This window comes from Melanerpes formicivorus, unplaced genomic scaffold (assembly GCF_026170545.1).
Source record: "Melanerpes formicivorus ecotype bairdi unplaced genomic scaffold, bMelFor1.0.p_v2 SCAF_99, whole genome shotgun sequence".
In the NCBI taxonomy this organism is placed as follows: domain Eukaryota; kingdom Metazoa; phylum Chordata; class Aves; order Piciformes; family Picidae; genus Melanerpes; species Melanerpes formicivorus.
In genome coordinates, this window is record NW_027142451.1 from 609110 (window position 1) to 628504 (window position 19395).

Consider the following 19395-nt stretch of genomic DNA (forward strand, 5'->3'; position numbering starts at 1 on the left):
AGAATAGAATAGAATAGAATAGAATAGAATTAACCAGGTTGGAAAAGACCTTTGAGATCATCGAGTCCAGCTTATCACCCAACACTATCTAATCAACTAAACCATGGCACCAAGCACCCCATCAAGTCTCTTCCTAAACACCTCCAGTGATGGTGACTGCACCACCTCCCTGGGCAGCCCATTCCAATGGGCAATCACTCTCCCTGTGAAGAACCTCTTCCTAACATCCAGCCTAAACCTCCCCTGGTGCAGCTTGAGACTGTGTCCTCTTGTTCTGGTGCTGGTTGCCTGGGAGAAGAGACCAACCCCCACCTGGCTACAACCTCCCTTCAGGTAGTTTTAGAGGGCAATGAGGTCTCTCCTGAGCCTCCTCTTCTCCAGGCTAAACAATCCCAGCTCCCTCAGCTTCTCCTCACAGGGCTGTGCTCCAGACACCTCCCCAGCTTTGTTGCCCTTCTCTGGACACACTCCAGCAAGTCAACATCCCTCCTAAAGTGAGGGGCCCAGAACTGGACACAGGACTCTAGGTGTGGCCTAACCAGTGCTGAGTACAGGGCAGAATGACCTCCCTGCTCCTGCTGGCCACCCTGTTCCTGCTACAGGCCAGGATGCCATTTGCCTTCTTGGCCCGCTGAGCACACTGATGGCTTGTGATCAGCCTGCTATCAACAAGTACCCCCAGGTCCCTTTCTGCCTGGCTGCTCTCCAGCCACTCTGACCCCAGCCTGTAGCACTGCATGGGGTTGTTGTGGCTGATGTACAATATAGAGATACTTACAATTTATAAATAACATAGAAACTCCTCAGACCCCTTTGGATGGCTCCAGGGGGACCATTCACCTCCTTCCCCTCTCCCTCCCTCCTGAAGAAAAGGCCTTGGGGGTGCTGTGGATGAGAAGCTCAACATGAGCCAACATTGAGCACTTGCAGCCCAGAAAGCCAAGCAGAGCCTGGGCTGCAGAAAGAGATGTGTGGCCAGCAGTTCGAGGGAAGTGATTCTCCCCCTCTATTCTGCTCTGGTGAGATCCCCTTTGGCGCACTGTGTCCAGTTCTGGAGCATCTATTACAGGAAGGATCTGGAGGTACTGGAAGGTATCCAGAGAAGGGCCACAAGGATGATCAGAGGGCTGGAGCTCCTTTGCTATGAGGACTGACTGAGGGAGTTGGGGCTGTTGAGTTTGGAGAAGAGAAGGCTCCAAGGAGACCTTATTGTGGCCTTCCAGTATCTGAAGGGAGCTACAAGAAAGCTGGGGAGGGATGTTTTAGGGTGTCAGAGAGTGATAGGACTGGGGGGAATGGAACAAAACTAGAAATGGGTAGATTGAGATTGGATGTCAGGAAGAAGTATTTCACCGTGAGGGAGGTGAGACACTGGCACAGGTTTCCCAAGGAGGTGGTGGAAGCCTCATCCCTGGAGGTTTTTTTAAGGCTGATGTGGCTGTGAGCAACCTGCTGTAGTGTGAGGTGTCCCTGCTCATGGCAGGGAAATTGGAACTGGATGATCCTTGAGGTCCCTTCCAATCCTGACAATTCTATGATTCTGTGATTCCCAATACTTCACACAGCAGTCAAAACAGGGATCCCCTGGCAAGGCCATGGGGGAGAGAGAGAAAGAGTGAGAGAGAGAGAGAAGTTGCAAGCAGCAGCAACAGAAGAAGAAAAGAGAGAGCACATTTTATGCCCCTGCTCTACAGTTCTTTAGTCACAATTTTTTAGCCACAGTTTGTTTTAGATATGTGTCCAGGTGGGGAATCCCTTGTCCTCCTCACCATCCTCCCTTTCTGGGGTAGCTGATGGGTGGAGATGATCTTGTCTATACACATTCCAGAGAGCGGTTATCCAGTGGCGGCTCCTCACCATCCCCTCCCTTGGCAGCTATTGTCTGGGCAAGGAGCAAAGGTGATTTTATCTTTGTTGATTCACATCAAGAGAGACAAGATTTAGTCTCTTACAGTGATGTGGCCAGAAAAGCCTCAGCCACTTTGTCTGGGTTCTGCATGGATGGCACAGTTCTTCTACACAGTCCCCCAGGTTATGCCAAGATTTGGACAGGAACCACATCTATTTTGTAGAGAGCAAAACAATACTGAAGTGCAGGCTCTGGGCAATTTTCCCTCTGGACAAAACCTAGAAGGCTTTATGCAGGCAGAGCTGTCAGCAAGTGGAGTATGGATTTGCCTTAGTAAACACTCCAGAAATTGCCATCAGTTTCATCTATAATTGTTCTGCTAAAAGCAAAGATGTTTACAACATTTTGTGACTGGGAGGGGGTGGGGTGGGGGATGGAGGAACCTATCACCAAAAATGAGGTTTTTCTTCCAGATATTTAAATTGAAAGTTTCAGACTGATGTCATAGTATCATAGTATCATTCAGGGTTGGAAGGGACCACAAGGATCATCTAGTTCCAACCCCCCTGCCATGGGCAGGGACACCCCACACTAGATCAAGGCTGCCCAGAGCCTCATCCAGCCTGGGCTTAAACACCTCCAGGGCTGGGGCCTCGACCACCTCCCTGGACAACCCATTCCAGGGCTTCACCACTCTCATGGGGAAGAACCTCCTCCTCACATCTAGCCTGAATCTCCCCACCTCCAGCTTCATTCCATTCCCCCTAGTCCTATCACTACCTGAGATCCTGAGAAGTCCTTCCCCAGCCTTCCTGTAGGCCCCCTTCAGATACTGGAAGGCCACAATGAGGTCACCTTGGAGCCTTCTCTTCTGCAGTCTGAACAGCCCCAACTCCTTCAGTCTGCCCTCATAGGAGAGGTGCTCCAGCCCTCTGATCATCCTCGTGGCCCTTCTCTGGACATGTTCCAGCACCTCCACATCCCTCTTGTAATAGGGGCTCCAGAACTGGACACAGTACTCCAGGTGGGGTCTCACCAGAGCTGAGTAGAGGGGGAGGATCACCTCCCTCGACCTGCTAGCCACACTTCTCCTGACGCAGTCCAGGATCTGATTGGCTTTGCGGGCTGCAAGTGCACACTTGAGAGCTCATGTTGAGCTTCTCGTCCACCAGCACCCCCAAGTCTCTCTCCTCAGGGCTGCTTTCCAGCCAGTCCCTGCCCAGCCTGTATTTGTGCCTGGGATTGCCTCGACCCAGATGCAGGACCCTGCACTTGCTCTTATTGAACTTCATGAGGTTGGCTTGTGCCCACCTCTCCAGCCTGTCAAGGGTGAAGGATTGGTAACAGTCATGCAAGCCTGTACAATCCTTTTTGCACAACAGTAGCCTGATGACATGTTACTCCAGTTCCTCAAGTAAGATTTGTAATGGTTCTAGATCCTTTGACAAAGTTAGACTGAATAGTTGTATTTATTTAGTCATGGAGCAGACAGGTCATTTCTTATGCAAGGCAGCAGCAGGGACCTTTGCGTGCCTCTGTCATCGCTGCGTTTTGCAGAGCAGTTTTACTCAGAGCCTGAGCCTGTGATTCATTGATTCACTTTGCATCCCCCCATTCCCCAGCGAGATCCTTTGGTGTGTGTTTGATTTACCGGCAGCAAAGCAGGCATTGTGTCTTTTAGCATCTCAGGCATGTCTGTATAGATTAGAATTGTAACCTGCAGCTGCAGCTTGTGCTGAATGGGTTTGGATTTCAGAATACTAAGGGCACACTGGTTGGTTTGTCTCTGTTGGGACCTAGGAGGCAATCGCTGGGGTCTGGATCGGGGGGAAAAGGGCAACAGGTGAGATGTTAAAAATGAAATTGTAGCAGTTACACTGCCAAGGCAGAGCCAGGCAATGCAGTAACACCAAGCTTCTGCAAAATCATCTCCCTGTGTATTAGTGCAATGTTAGCTATGAATAAAAGTGTTCCTTTTCTAAGCAGGAAAAATGTAACACCTTTGTCTTGAATTACAGAATAGTTTGTGTGGGAAGGCACTTCCAAAGGTCATCCAGTCCAATCCCCCTGCAGTGAGCAGGAGCATCCTCCACTAGATCAAGTTGCCCAGAGCCTTGTCAAGCCTAATTTTGAATATCTCCAGGGACAGGGTCTCAACTACCTCCCTGGGTGACCTGTTTTTGTGTTCCACCACCTTCACAGGAAAAAACTTGTTCCTAACATCCAATCTAAATCTCTTCTCTAACGCTTCAGAGATACACAAGAGGCAACATCAGAGATCACAAAGAGAGCTCTCTTGCTTTCACTGGACATTTATTCCCACCCTCCAGGCTGGTGGGTTTGACTCTCATACAAGTTGAGCAGAACATGAACACTAATATCTTCTTATGCATGTAGCTTTGCTTCCTCCGGTTCCCGTTTAACCTGATCATGAGATTTAAACTCTCCCTGGCCAACTACGTGTTTGCCACCACTGTACCCATAGGTGGATCCTCAGTGACCCTACATGAAAACACTGAGAAACTTTTCCAACTTGACTTGGTTTCCAAGTCAATTTCAAAGGTTAGGTGCCTAACCACCCTTAGGTTTTTCTAAGGCAAAGCTCCAACCTGGTCTATTCTATTCTATTCTATTCTATTCTATTCTATTCTATTCTATTCTATTCTATTCTATTCTATTCTATTCTATTCTATTCGGAATTTTTCTGCCCTGATGAACCAGAAATCCAGTCACTGCTTGTCATGAAGCAGAGATGATATGTACTTTCATGAAGCTAACTATAATAGCAGCATGAAACCCATGGTTATATCATTGTAAATGACCTACTTCTAGCCCAGGTTCTAGTCCCAAGTTGGAGATAACACAAGCAAGACACCAGGACAACCAACAGCTTCATTGTGGTCTGGGCCTCAATCTGTCCTGTAGGTTGCTCCCAGGGCCTGTTTCACATCTTCCAAAGAAGAAAAAGCTGGTTTCAACCTAAATGTTTCAGGTGAAAGCCTGGGTCAGTGAACAGCTGGGAGTTAACTTTCCTCATTAAACAGTTTCACTTGGGTTGTGTAGGATCAGTGGATATTAAACCAGGTGCCACCTCTGCCACGTGCAGTCACAGGAGGGCTACTTTCCAGAATTTAGGTTGATAACCATGTGAGAACTACCCCACACCTGTTCTGTTTCCTTTACTTGTGTACAAGCAGCTTCTGTTGGCTGCGGGCCACACACTGCTCGTCTGGCGCCGTATGGCCCTGTGTATGTCCTCAGCTGGGAAGTTGCATTTTGAGTCAGGCTTTTGCTTCTTGCTTTAAAGGGAAGCACATTTCACAGTGTTTGCTTGGTAAGAGCGTTATGCTGGGGAGAGGAGCTGAGCAGGCAGGGTTAGATGCAGTTCAGTTTCATGCTGCTTTGGCAGTCAGTGTGCAAGGCACAGACAGCAGCCATTACAGCACCACTCTGCTCACCTTTATCTCCTCTTGAGGAAGTTTTGTAAGACTGGGCTGCATCCAAAGCAGTGTGGTCAGCAGATGGAGAGAGGTGATTCTGCCACTTCACTCTGCTCTGGTGAGACCTCACCTGCAATACTGCATCCAGCTCTGGAGCCCTCAATACAGGAAGGACATGGACTTGATGGAGCAGGTCCAGAGGAGGGCCATGAGAATGATCAGGGGGTTGGAGCAACTCTGCTATGATCACAGGCTGAGGGAGCTGGGGGTGTTCAGCCAGGAGAAGGGGAAGCAACCTTCCAGTACCTGAAGGAGGCTACAAGAGGACTGCAGAGAGACTGTTTGCGAAGGTCTGCAATGACAGGACCAGGGCAAATGGCTTCAAACTAGAGCAGAGCAGATTTAGATTGGATGGTAGGAATAAGTTCTTCACCCTGAAAGTGGTGGAACACTGGAACAGGTTGCCCAAGGAGGTGGCTGGGGCCCTTTCCCTGGAGATACTCAGGGTGAGGCTGGACAGGGCTCTGGGCAACCTGATCTAGTTGGGGATGTCCCTGCTGACTGCAGGGGGGTTGGACTGGATGACCTTTGGAGGTCCCTTCCAACCCAGACCATTCTGTGATTCTGTGACTTTAAATGAGAGGTGGTAGGGACCAAACGGTAGTTCCATTTGAAATATGGACACAGCTGGACTGCCCAGCCTGCTCTTCACACCTGTAAAATAAGACACAATGGAAGAGGGGCTCAGTATTTCTCTTTGCAACAGAGGGGAAGCAGGCAGCAGGAGGGGAGACATTAATGATCTGTGGAGACAGTGTGGCTCTGTTCTGCCATTGTCACGGCTGTGTGGGTTTGAGTCTCACCTGGTCTTTTGCCCTGCCACTTCTCTTGTGCTGAAAGGAGGGCACAGTGTCATTTCAACTGGTAACTCAGAGGCAGCCAAGGATGATGCTAAAAACCTCTCTCTGTGGCATAGAAATTGTCATGGCTGATGGGTCAGGGTGACCTTTTCTCTTGGCTTCTCTATTGATTCACGTAAGCCTAAACTACCACCTCACCGTCTGACCTGCGCAACAGGAGAAATGCTGAAGCTCAGAATGCTTTTGGGGATTTACCAAAGGCATGGCAAATCTCATTCTGTTGGTGTGGTAGTTTCAGGCTATGCCTTTAAATTTTTTTTCACAGCTCTTGAGCAGAAAAGTAATAAAATGTAAATAAATCACTACTGGGTGCAACAAGGAAAATAAAGGTAATTCCAGGCAATCCCATTGGAGAGGGATCTACCATAAGCCTGCTTGTACCAGAAGAATTCCTTCTTCTCATCTCTTCCCTTCTTGCATTGTTGCTCTGGAAAGATACTAACTTGCTTCTGCATGACCTTGGCTTCATTGTTTTGGTTAGAATCATAGAATCAACAAGGTTGGAAAAGACCTCAAGGATCATCAAGTCCAACCTGTCACCCAAGACCTCATGCCTACTAGACCATGGCACCAAGTGCCACGTCTGATCCCCTCTTGAACACCTCCAGGGACTGCAACTTCACCACCTCCCCAGGCAGCCCATTCCAATGGCTAACAACTTTCTCCTCACCTCGAGGCTGTTAAGTCTAACAGCAAATTTCTCTGCTCCTTTCTCCTGTTTGGACAGGGGTTGGGGGACAGAGAGACAGCTTCCCTGGTCTCTTGGCCAGGGGGGTTCTTGTGTTGTTTATTCATTCTAAGTATCTTTAAATATGGTAAATCCTGTATATTTGTACATATTCATTGCATTCCATTGTAGATTGTAGTTTTTCTTGTAAATACAGCTTCATTTGCTTCCAGCTGAGCTGGTCTGGCAAAGTTAATGTTGTGGGGGGAAAATTTCAACCCACCACAGTTGTTTTTTGTAAGTGCCAGTGGTTGAATGTCTCTTGGTGCAGGCAAGGCCTCTGCCTTTTCTCCCAGTGAAATCAGCGAGAGGCATGTCTTTGCTTAATTATCTGCACCACTGGGCACCACAGTCAGAAAGCTTCTAGAGAAGGGGAGGGTTGTCTGAAACCACTTGCTGATTGTGCTTCCAAGGCTTTCCATTTCAGATCACATTTTGCTGCGGTGCAGAATTTTCCCTTTTCCTTTCAAAACTGCGTTTTTGCCTTCCCTTCTGGAACCTGCTTGGCTTTCCAGGGAAGGAAAACAGTGCGCTGCACACAGGCTCACGGGGCTCAAAGGTGAGGTCTTAGCATGATATCATCTTCAGCACGGCTTTACATTATTGCAGTTCATAACCACTGCACCACAAGATGGAAAAGAGTCAAAGCCTCTTTATTTATAAGGTTATTACAAGTATCCTCCAGTGGATCTCGTGTGTATACCTCCTGTCAAAATATTACAGCACTTTGACAACAATGCCTGAACTAGTTTCAAGTGACATGACATGAATTTCTCACTCTATTCCTTTATTTGGTTTATTTTGTTTCCAGTTTTCTTATGTTTTTAAGAATAGCTGATCAAAGTCTTACCCATGCACTACAAAAATTCAAAATATTTTAAAAGAATAATTAATAATCCCTTGGTGAAATCAATCAGTAAATAAATAAAAGTAAAATAAAATTATACAAAATAAATAAAATAAAACCAAAATAATATATAATAAAGAAAAAGTAAAATAAAAAATGAAATTAAATGACATTAATAAAATAGAGAAAAATAAAATAAAATACAGAAAAAATATATTAAATTAAAATAATGAAAACAAGCAAAGTGAAGTGAAGGAAAGGGGAAAGGGGGAAGGGGAAAGGGGGAAGGGGGAAGGGGGAAGGGGGAAAGGGGAAGGGGGAAGGGGGGAAGGGGGAAGGGGGAAGGGGGAAAGGGGAAGGGGGAAAGGGGAAGGGGGAAAGGGGAAGGGGGAAAGGGGAAGGGGGAAAGGGGAAGGGGGGAAAGGGGAAGGGGGAAAGGGGAAGGGGGAAAGGGGAAGGGGGAAAGGGGAAGGGGGAAAGGGGAAGGGGGAAAGGGGAAGGGAAGGGAAGGGAAGGGAAGGGAAGGGAAGGGAAGGGAAGGGAAGGGAAGGGAAGGGAAGGGAAGGGAAGGGAAGGGAAGGGAAGGGAAGGGAAGGGAAGGGAAGGGAAGGGAAGGGAAGGGAAGGGAAGGGAAGGGAAGGGAAGGGAAGGGAAGGGAAGGGAAGGGAAGGGAAGGGAAGGAAAGGAAAGGAAAGGAAAGGAAAGGAAAGGAAAGGAAAGGAAAGGAAAGGAAAGGAAAGGAAAGGAAAGGAAAGGAAAGGAAAGGAAAGGAAAGGAAAGGAAAGGAAAGGAAAGGAAGAATATCAAAATAATATATAATAAAGAAATAAAATAAAAAATAAAGTGCAATAAATTAAATTAAATTAAATTAAGAAAAATAAAATAAAATAAAATAAAATAAAATAAAATAAAATAAAATAAAATAAAATAAAATAAAAAATAAAATAAAGAAAACATAGACTAAAAGAAAAGGAACAAAACCAAAATAATATATAATAAATAAAAATAAAATAAAAAAAAATTAAATTAAACACAATAAATAAAATAAAATAAAGAATAAATAAATTAAAAATTAAATTAAATTAAATTAAATCAAGTTAAATTAAATTAAATTAAAAATAAAATAAAATAAAGAAGAAATAGAATCAAAGAAAAAACCAAAATAATATATAATAAATACAAATAAAATAAAATAAAAAACAAAATTAAATTAAACACAATACATAAAATAAAACAAAGGATAAATAAAATTAAAATAAAGTAAAATAATATAAATAAAATTAAAATAAAATAAAGTAAAATAATATAAATAAAATAAAATAAAATAAAATAAAATATAAAATAAAGAAAAGCTAAATTAAAATAAAAGAAATAAAAGAAAACCAAAATAATATCTAATAAAGAAAAAATGAAATACAATAAAAATCAAAATAAGATGAAATGCAATAAATAAAATGAAGTAAAATAAAATATAATGTTTTAATTAAGCATCAATTGAGTTTTGCAGTTGACTAACTTGTAGAGGAAATTATTATAATGTTCTCTATAATTGCTCTGGAAAACAAAGATAAAAAAGTGTGGAAGCAAGTGGAAGGCCTAACAGACCTAATTAATGGCCACACTGTTTCTCCAGAGAGATGTAGTGTTTAAATGTATTTGTTTTTGTAATGTAAATGCACCTGTGGTGGGTTGAAAAATTACCCCCAGAAATAAAGATTGCCAGACCAGCTCAGATGGAAGCAAATGAAGCTCTATTTACAAGCAGACTAAAACCTAGAAATATGGAACACGATGAGTGTTAAGAAACAACACAAGAACCTCCCTGGACAAAACCAAGGGGGCTACCAACAGCTTCCCCCTCTCTGCTCCATTCACCCACCCTGTACATGGGGGAAAGAAGGGAGAGAAGAGCAGAGAGCAGCTTGTTTGTACTTAGCTGCAGAATCACAGAATCACAATATCACCAAGGTTGGAAAAGACCTCAAAGATCATCAAGTCCAACCTGTCACCGCAGACCTCATGACTAAACTATGGCACCAAGTGCCACGTCCAATCCCCTCTTGAACACCTCCAGGGACAGTGACTCCACTACCTCCCTGGGCAGCACATTGCAATGGCTAACAGCTCTCTCAGTGAAGAGCTTTCTCCTCACCTCGAGTCTAAACTTCCGCTGGTGCAGCTTAAGACTGTGTCCTCTTGTTCTGGTGCTGGTTGCTAGAGAGAAGAGACCAACCCCCACCTGGCCACAACCTCCCTTCAGGTAGTTGTAGACAGCAATGAGGTCTCCCCTGAGCCTCCTCTTCTCCAGGCTAAACAATCCCAGTTCCCTCAGCCTCTCCTCCTAGGGCTTGTGCTGGAGGCTTCTCACCAGAAGAATAGAATAGAATAGAATAGAATAGAATAGAATAGAATAGAATAGAATAGAATAGAATAGAATAGAATAGAATAGAATAGAATAGAATAGAATAGAATAGAATAGAATAGAATAGAATAGAATAGAATAGAATAGAATAGAATAGAATAGAATAGAATAGAATAGAATAGAATAGAATTAACCAGGTTGCAAAAGCCCACAACTAGATCTGATCCTGGGTGGTCTCCTCTAGTCAGCCTTTTTGTTGACCTGGGAGGTTGGAGAATACAATCTCCAGAGACACTTTACAACCTCATCAAGTCTGTGCTTCTGTGGTATACTTGACTGGGACCTAGCTGGGTATGTCTGTGCTTCCTGAGCAGAGCAGAGCAGAGGGAATTCCACTGTTTGTCTGCAGGCGAAGGTGTGAGTGTTGCTGGCAGTTTAGCAGTGTGCTTGATAATCTCAGCATCAGTGCCATGGAAGGCACACGCAGGGCTGAGCCTGCAGGCTTCCTTATGGGCAGGCTTCCATATAGACAGCCTTCAGGTTTGGTCTAAGGGCTGCCATTAGGAAACCCAGGCACAAGTAGTGTTACTGCATCCTTTTTTTTTCCCCTGAACTGTGGTGGTAGTATCATGACATAGGATTAAGCAGCCAATTAGTATCCTGAGTTCATGTAGTTCTTTCCCCATGAAGTGGCAGAAAAGGTCATCTGATAATCAGTATGCCCAAAGAACTTGCTAATTCCATGTGCTCCTCTGCCAGGATGTTGCTGATATGACTTGCATTTTGTAGGTCTGCAGTGCAATCCAGAATCAAGATTTCACTGTCATTGATGACTACTGCACGGGACTGCAAGCTCTTCTTTACCTGAAAAGCATTGAGGAACTTGAGGACTGGGACGGACAGAGTCCTGCCACCATGCGCCATCAGAAAGGAAAACCAGTGCCTAGAATTGCTGATCTGATAGGCAAGGTATGTTCTTTCATTGAAAGCATTGTGTCTTGGCTTTGAATGCCATTCCATAACCATTGTATACAGTTTCTACTCCTTACTTTGGCTAACCAATGCTCCTGTCACAGTAAGTTGCTAAGTCCTTTTCCCTCCTGGGTATTGATAAATATCTGAAGGCAGTTAAGGCAAACTAGAAATGCCTTGCTAGGGGGTAATGTATTCACTCTAAATATGACCTTTCCACTTGATTCACAGCATGGTGTCTTGATAAAAGTGTAGGCTGTAAAGTTATAAATGCATAAAATGCATTCTAGAGCTCCTCATTTTGATGGAAGTCAGCTTGATACATAGTGATACTGATGCGGTGCCAGAAGCTCCTGTGTGTTCTGGGGTGCAACATTCAGGACACTTGGAAATCCCCTGGTACTCGACCTGACTAGCTGAGACAGCTTGGAAAAGCCCACCTATGAGTTGCAACAGTAGGTCAGGTAGGAATAACTCTTTGTTCATCCTCTCATGGTCTTGTTTAACATCTTTGTCGGCAACATGGACAGTGGCATTGAGGCACCCCCAGCAAGTTTGATGATGACACCAAGCTGTATGGTGCAGCAGACATGCTGGAGGGAAGGGATCCATCCAGAGGGACCTGGGCAGGATGGAGGGCTGGGCCCAAACCAACCTCATGAGCTTCAAGAAGACCAAGTGCAAGGTCCTACATCTGGGTCGGGGCAATCCAAAGCACTGATAATAGGCTGGGCAGGGACTGGCTTGAGAGCAGCCCTGAAGAAAAGGCCTTGGGGGTGCTGGGGGATGAGAAGCTCAGCATGAGCCAGCAGTGTGCACTTGCAGCCCAGAATGCCAACCACAGCCTACGCTGCATCAAGAGAAGTGTGGCCAGCAGGTCAAGGGAGGTGATTCTTCTCTAGATGATCCTTGAGGTTCCTTCCAGCCCTAACAATTCTATGATTCTGTGATTCATGGCTGCTGAGTCCCAAACCCTCTGCAAGGCAGGGAAGCTTCAGGTGAATAGCAGTGATAATGAATAATGTAATAAATTCCACAAGATTGTTTAAACCTAGAAAGGCTGTGGTGGAATATGGACACAAACTATGGTCCTTCTGAAATCCTACTCTCTGGACTGTCTTTCCTCTGCTCTAGTAGTTCCCTGCTGCAGCTCCCTCCTTGAGTCCTGTGTCCAGTTCTGGGCCCCTCAGTTTAAGAAGGACATTGAGAAACTTGAACGTGTCCAGAGAAGGGCAACGAGGCTGGGGAGAGGCCTTGAGCACAGCCCTGTGAGGAGAGGCTGAGGGAGCTGGGGTTGTTTAGCCTGGAGAAGAGGAGACTCAGGGGAGACCTTATTGCTCTCTACAACTACCTGAAAGGTGGTTGTAGCCAGGAGGGGGTTGCTCTCTTGTCTCAGGCAACCAGCAACAGAACAAGGGGATGCAGTCTCAAGCTGCACCAGGGGAAGTTTAGGCTGCAGGTGAGGAGAAAGTTCTTCACAGAGAGAGTCATTAGCCATTGGAATGTGCTGCTCAGGGAGGTGGTGGAGTCACCGTCCCTGAAGGTGTTCAAGAAGGGATTGGACGTGGCACTTGGTGCCATGGTTTAGTAATGAGGTCTGTGGTGACAGGTTGGACTTGATGATCTTTGAGGTCTCTTCCAACCTTGGTGATTCTGTGTGTGTGAGTTGCAGACCCATAAGGGCTGCTCACCCCTCCACCAGGTCACCAGCTGATCCATGCTGAGAAGCAGGGAGCTGTAACTGGCCTCCTACTGATGCTCCACTGCCTACTGCTCTAAGCAAAATACCTGCCCAGCAGGGAGGCTGAGCTTTTGTTTCTGGTTCCTAGAGGGGATCACTTTGAAGACTGATTTCAGTTATACAACATGCCTATTGATTATCCTTCCAAAAATCTGATATAGCAACGTTGAAAATGTTGTCGAAAGGAAAGAATTACAAAAGGATAGGATTTGGAGTGTCAAACGCCTCCAAATCTCTGCTTATCGTTGCCGATGACTGGAGCTGGATTTAGCATGAGATTAGAGTCTCCTATATTGTTGTTGTTCTCTGTGGAGCTCTGAAAATTATAACATTACGTTCCAGGAGAAAAGACAATCCTGTTCCTAAAGCTCTGGATAATATGCTGCTTAAAAATAAAACAGGATCTAAGCAGTTTCATTTTCATCTGCTTATGTTAAGCAGTTAAGCCAGGCTCAAAGGGTTATACCTAAACTGCCTTCCTTTAACACCTGTAGAAACATGCATGGCATTTTCCAGCTCCTGTAAGAGAAATCTGCTGTAAATCTTTACAGCTGTGTTGCTTTGCTTTTTACCAACCAGCCAGCCAGGCGCCGGCAGCCGAGCAGCCGAGGCTGCTCACTCAGGTCCTTCCGAATGCAAAACCAAACAAACAACTGTATTTCTTAGTCTCTTCTGCTTGTCACTGCACCAATAATGATGCCTTAAGGAAGCATTTCATAATTCAAAGAATCTTACCCTGAAACAGGTCACATGAAAAAGAGTGAAAAACAAAGCCCTCTACTCAGCTCTGGTAAGACCCCACCTGGAGTACTGTGTCCAGTTCTGGAGCCCCTATTAGAAGAGGGATGTGGAGGTGCTGGAAGGTGTCCAGAGAAGGGCCACAAGGATGAGCAGAGGGCTGGAGCACCTCTCCTATGAGGACAGACTGAAGGAGTTGGGGCTGTTCAGACTGCAGAAGAGAAGGCTCCGAGGTGACCTCATTGTGGCCTTCCAGTATCTGAAGGGGGCCTACAGGAAGGCTGGGGAAGGACTTCTCAGGATCTCAGGTAGTGATAGGACTAGGGGGAATGGAATGAAGCTGGAGGTGGGGAGATTCAGGCTAGATGTGAGGAGGAGGTTCTTCACCATGAGAGTGGTGAGACCCTGGAATGGGTTATCCAGGGAGGTGGTTGAGACCCCATCCCTGGAGGTGTTTAAGCCCAGGCTGGATGAAGCTCTGGGCAGCCTGCTCTAGTGTAGGGTGTCCCTGCCCATGGCAGGGGGGTTGGAACTAGATGATCCTTGTGGTCCCTTCCAACCCTGAATGATACTATGATACTATGTAACTGTGTCTGCCTGGCTCTGACTGATAGAGCGTTGGCCACCCCTTAAGTGCTGTGTTCAGTTTGTGGCACCTCAGTAGAAGAGATATGGAGGTGCTGGAGTGAATGCAGAGGAGGGCAATGAAGCTGGGGAAGGGCCTGCAGAATAAATCTTGTGAAAAGCAACTGAAGGAGCTGGGGCTGCTTGGTTTGAAACAGGAGACTGAGGGGAGACCTCATGGCTCTCTACAGCTACCTGAAAGGAGGTTGTAGAGAGGTTGGTGCTGGTCTCTTCTCACGGGTTGTGCTGGTTTGAACTTTACCAGGAGTCTAGAAGCTCAAATGGTGACAGATAGAGATTCATCCCTCCTCTCCCCTTCCCCCCTTTTTTTTCTGGTAAGGTAAAACAACAAAGGTAGGGGAAAGGGAAGGTAAAGTCACAAAAGAAATAGTCTGGAATCGGTTTGGAAGTAGAAAAGGTAAATTTTTTAACAATATATATAGGTAGCAGTAACAGGGAGGGTTCACAAGAGTAAGGGATAAGGATAAATAGGAAAATATACAAAAGGAAGCCTGGATGGCCTTGTATATCCCTGGGTGTAAGTGGATTCAGTTCTTTAGAAAGTGTGGATGCAGCTTGGAGAACAGCCCCCAACCATGCAGTCAGTGCAAGAAGCAGCAGCAGCTAATGATTTCTCTTCAGCAGGCAAGGTAAGGAAAGAGAGAGCAATAAAAGATGTCTGCCATTCTTATAGGCTTGCTGGACAGAAAGGGGGAGTGGAATAGACCACCTTTGACCCAGAGGACCACTCCTCCTGGGAAGGGGAAAACCAAATCTCCCTCTGCCCACCTGGATCAAGCTTTTTTTTTATCCACCTGGGGGCTGGGTTCTTTCTGCCCCCATCAAGGATGGGTGTAACCCAGCACACAGATAATTAGTGCTAGAACAAGAGGGAATGGCCTCAAGCTGCATCAGGGCAGGTTTAGACTGGACAGTAGGAAGAATTTTTTCCCAGCAAGAGTGGTCAGGCATTGGAATGTGCTGCCCAGGGAGCTGGTGGAGTTCCCAAGCCTGGATGTGTTTAAAGGTGGTTTGGATGTGGTGCTTGGGGATATGGTTTAGGGGTGACCCTTGTAGAGCAGGGTTGAGGGTTGGACTTGGTGATCCTGAGGGTCTTTTCCAACCTGAGTGTTTCTGTGATTCTGTGTCATTTAAAACTAATAAGGCACACAGAATACAACTGATTGTCTGCCTGATTGCCCTTAGCCCTGAATTATCTCATGGGATCATTGATACTAAGTAATAACATAGACAGTTAACCAGGCTGGATCACTGACAAGCTAGTGATAGATTTTAAACATGCACTCAGGATGGCTGTTTGTCCAGGGATGAAGATTTCAGGGGAAAGGAAGAAACCTAATACAAGACAGGTAAAGGCAAATGCTGTGATAAATGAACCTACTAGGGGCAATCAAATACAAAGGCTTGATATCATTAATATTTATAATATCCTAATTAGCAAGGCTGTGACTCAGCAGTGTTAGGAGTGTAACTAATTATGTTATGATAAACTGTTTGCAATGTTATAGGAATCGCTGTTCTTATCTTCATAAATTATTATCAATATTGGATTTCATGTACTTGTGCCTAGTAAATTGAGTTAAGTACTGTAGGTTTCATCTGGATTCAGACACAAATATCTGGCTTGCCTGGCAGGAATTCATAACACAGACTTCTGGTTCTCTTTGGTGGTGGATTGGAGTTTCCCATTCACATTAACTAAGCATGACCAGCCCAGTGGGAAGCAAATGGAAGCTGTATTTTCAAAGCAAAAACCACACTCCACAATGGAATGCAATGAACATGTGCAAAATCTACAGGATTTAGCATATTATACAGGTATTTACAATCAGAAAATAGCATGGAAACTCCACCCTGGTCAAAACAACCAGGGAGGCTGCTCTGCTGCCCCCCAAACCTCCCCCACACCCTGATACCAAAAAAGAGAGAGAGAAGCTGAAAGAAAAGCAGTGTTGGTGTTACAGTATCACAGTATCACAGTATAACCAAGCTTGGAAGAGACCTCGAGGATCATGGAGTCCAACCTATCAAGACAGACCTCATGACTAAACCATGGCATCAAGTGCCATATCCAATCCCCTCTTGAACACCTCCAGGGACAGCGACTCCACCACCTCCCTGGGCAGCACATTCCAATGATGAACAACTCGCTCAGTGAAGAACTTTCTCCTCACCTTGAGTCTAAACCTCCCCTGACACAGCTTGAGACTGTGTCTTCTTGTTTGTAGAAAGCAATAAGGTCTCCCCTGAACCTCCTCTTGTTCTAGGCTAAGCAACCCCAACTGCCTCAGCCTCAGCCTGGAGAAGAGGAGGCTCAGGGGAGACCTCATTGCCCTCTACAACTACCTGAAGGGGGGTTGTAGCCAGGTGGGGGTTGGTCTCTTCTCCCAGGCAACCAGCACCAGAACAAGAGGACATAGTCTCAAGCTGCACCAGGGGAGGTTTAGGCTGGATGTTAGGAAGAAGTTCTTCACAGGGAGAGTGATTGCCCATTGGAATGGGCTGCCCAGGGAGATGGTGGAGTCACCATCACTGGAGGTGTTTAGGAAGAGACTTGATGGGGTGCTTGGTGCCATGGTTTAGTTCATTAGATGGTGTTGGGTGATAGGCTGGACTTGATCTCAAAGGTCTCTTCCAATCTGGTTAATTCTATTCTATTCTATTCTATTCTATTCTATTCTATTCTATTCTATTCTATTCTATTCTATTCTATTCTATTCTATTCTATTCTATTCTTTCCTATTTCTATTCTATTCTATTCTATTCTATTCTATTCTATTCTATTCTATTCTATTCTATTCTACTCTACTCTATTCTAATACCATAATATTTCATGACCAGAGTACCCTAAAGGATAAATACTTTCTTCTAACTGGTACACCTGACATCAAATTGAAGCTGTCTTGCCATGTAGTCACCAGATAAAAAACTGAGTGGTTATCACTGTCCAGTGCTACATTGATCCCAATCATTTCCTTCCCAAACACAAAGAACACTAAAAATACTGTCTCAGCAGTGTGGTGTAACACCAGTTTACTTGCAAACATACCAACTGTAGGCCGTAAAAGAGAATCCTGCTGGTTAGCACCTGTTCATGCTTCTGCATTAATGAAGCTAATACTTTCATCTGGTGATTTATTGTCCTTAACATCTGAGCAGCATTGTAGCACTGGAAAATATGTGGGAAGCTTCAGGGCTGGTTTTATTTTTTTCATTGTTGCAGAATGGGATATTTTTTTTTTTGGTATATAGCCCAGGCCCTGTGAGGAGAGGCTGAGAGAGCTGGGATTGTTTAGCCTGGAGAGGAGGAGGCTCAGGGGAGGTTGTAGCCATGTGGGAATCGATCTCTTCTCCCAGGCAACCAGTGACAGAAGGAAAGGATACAGTCTCAAGCTGTGCCAGGGGAGGTTTGGGCTGGATGTGAGAAAGAAATTCTTCACAGAATGAGAGATTGGCCCTTGGGATGTGCTGCCAGGGCAGGTGGTGGAGTCACCATCCCTGGAAAGGTTTAAAAAGAGACTGGATGAGGCACTCAGTGCCATGGTTTAGTTGATTAGATGGTGTTGGGTGATAGCTTGGACTTGATGATCTTGAAGGTCTTTTCCAACCTGGTTAATTCTGTAAATTCATATCTCTGAGCCAGCTAGTGAATACTTCCTGGTAGCCTTTTCAATAGGCTTTTCACATTTTGCTGGCACAGCAGCTGCTGCTGCAGTCAATACTTGCCATTGCTCAAGATGTCACCTGTGGTACTCCACTGCCTCTACCAGCAGTGAGATGCCCACTCAGTAATGCTAACCTCAGTCATGGATTCCAGTCAACAGCTGACACCATTTTCCATAGCTCCAGCAATTTTATGCATTCTTTCCTGGGGTTGTAGCTTTACCCAGAACTGCTCCACAGACACTCCTAGCACAGGTGCTGCATCATAGAATTGTCAGGGTTGGAAGGGACCTCAAGGATCAGCCAGTTCCAAGCCCCTGCCATGGGCAGGGACACTTCACACTAGATCAGGTTGCTCACAGCCACATCCAGCCTGGCCTTGAAAACATCCAGGGATGAGGCTTCTACCACCTTCCTGGGGAACTCTTTCCACTGTCTCAGCACCCACATGGTGAAGAATTTCTTCCTAACATCCAATCTGAACCTACCTATTTCTATTTTTTTTCCATTCCCCCCAGTCCTATCACTCTCTGACACCCTAAAAAGTCCCTCCCCAGCTTTCTTGTAGCCCCCTTCAGATACTGGAAGACCACAAGAAGGTCTCCTTGGAGCCTTCTCTTCTCCACACTGAACAACCCCAACTCCTTCGGTCTGTCCTCATAGGAGAGGTGCTCCAGCCCTGTGATCATCCTCGTGGCCCTTCTCTGGACACTTTCCAGCACCTCCACATTCCTCTTGTAATAGGGGCTGCAGAACTGGACACAGTACTCCAGGTGGGGTCTCACCAGAGCGGAGCAGAGGGGGAGGATCACCTCCCTTGCCCTGCTGGCCACACTTCTCTTGATGCAGCCCAGGCTCTGGTTGGCTTTCTGGGCTGCAGGTGCTCACTGCTGGCTCCTGTTGAGCTTCTCATCCACCAGCACCTCCAAGTCCTTTTCTTCAGGGCTGCTCTCAAGCCCTGAGAATCAGAAGGCTGGACAAAGCCAGACTCCTGCACTTCCTTCCTCATAGCTTTTCTGATGTCTTATTTAGTTGGGGGTTTGTTAATTTTATTGTGTTTTTCTGGGGAAGGCCCTGATTTGAAGCCTTGGCACAGATGACTGTCATTAATATCACCTTTCCATTAAGTGCATGGAATAAACCTTGTCAGCCTGTCTCAGCTGTAATCTCAGCTTGCAAATCTCAGCAGTGAGATGAAAGCAGGGCGATGGAATGATGACACTCCCCTCTCCTCCCTGGCTCCCTCGAGGAGGAACTGCTGTACAAGGCACACTTACCTCAGCATGAATTGAGGACTGAGATCAAGTGCATGGTGCAATCAGGCAGGAGGGGAGGATGTAGAGCATGCTCTCACAACCCAAAGTTGTTAAGGTGGCTGCCTAAAATAGAGGGAGAGCAAAGGTGGCATCCTTATAATCCCAAATTAACAGAATTAGCTTTTAAAATCACAGTCCTGGCTTTCTCAGGAAGACCCAGGAGCGGCAGTGATAA

The 19395-nt window shown here is 45.7% G+C and overlaps 1 protein-coding gene across 2 annotated transcripts in view; it reads left to right on the forward strand.

Annotated features, from left to right (window-relative positions):
• Nucleotides 1-19395, forward strand: part of DPYD (dihydropyrimidine dehydrogenase) — a 609010-nt gene that overhangs the window by 509808 nt on the left and 79807 nt on the right. For both annotated transcript variants that reach the window (XM_068166235.1, XM_068166236.1), the window contains one exon: nt 10935-11114. In XM_068166235.1, coding sequence (XP_068022336.1) covers nt 10935-11114 — 180 coding nt within the window. The remainder of the gene's footprint in view (nt 1-10934; nt 11115-19395) is intronic.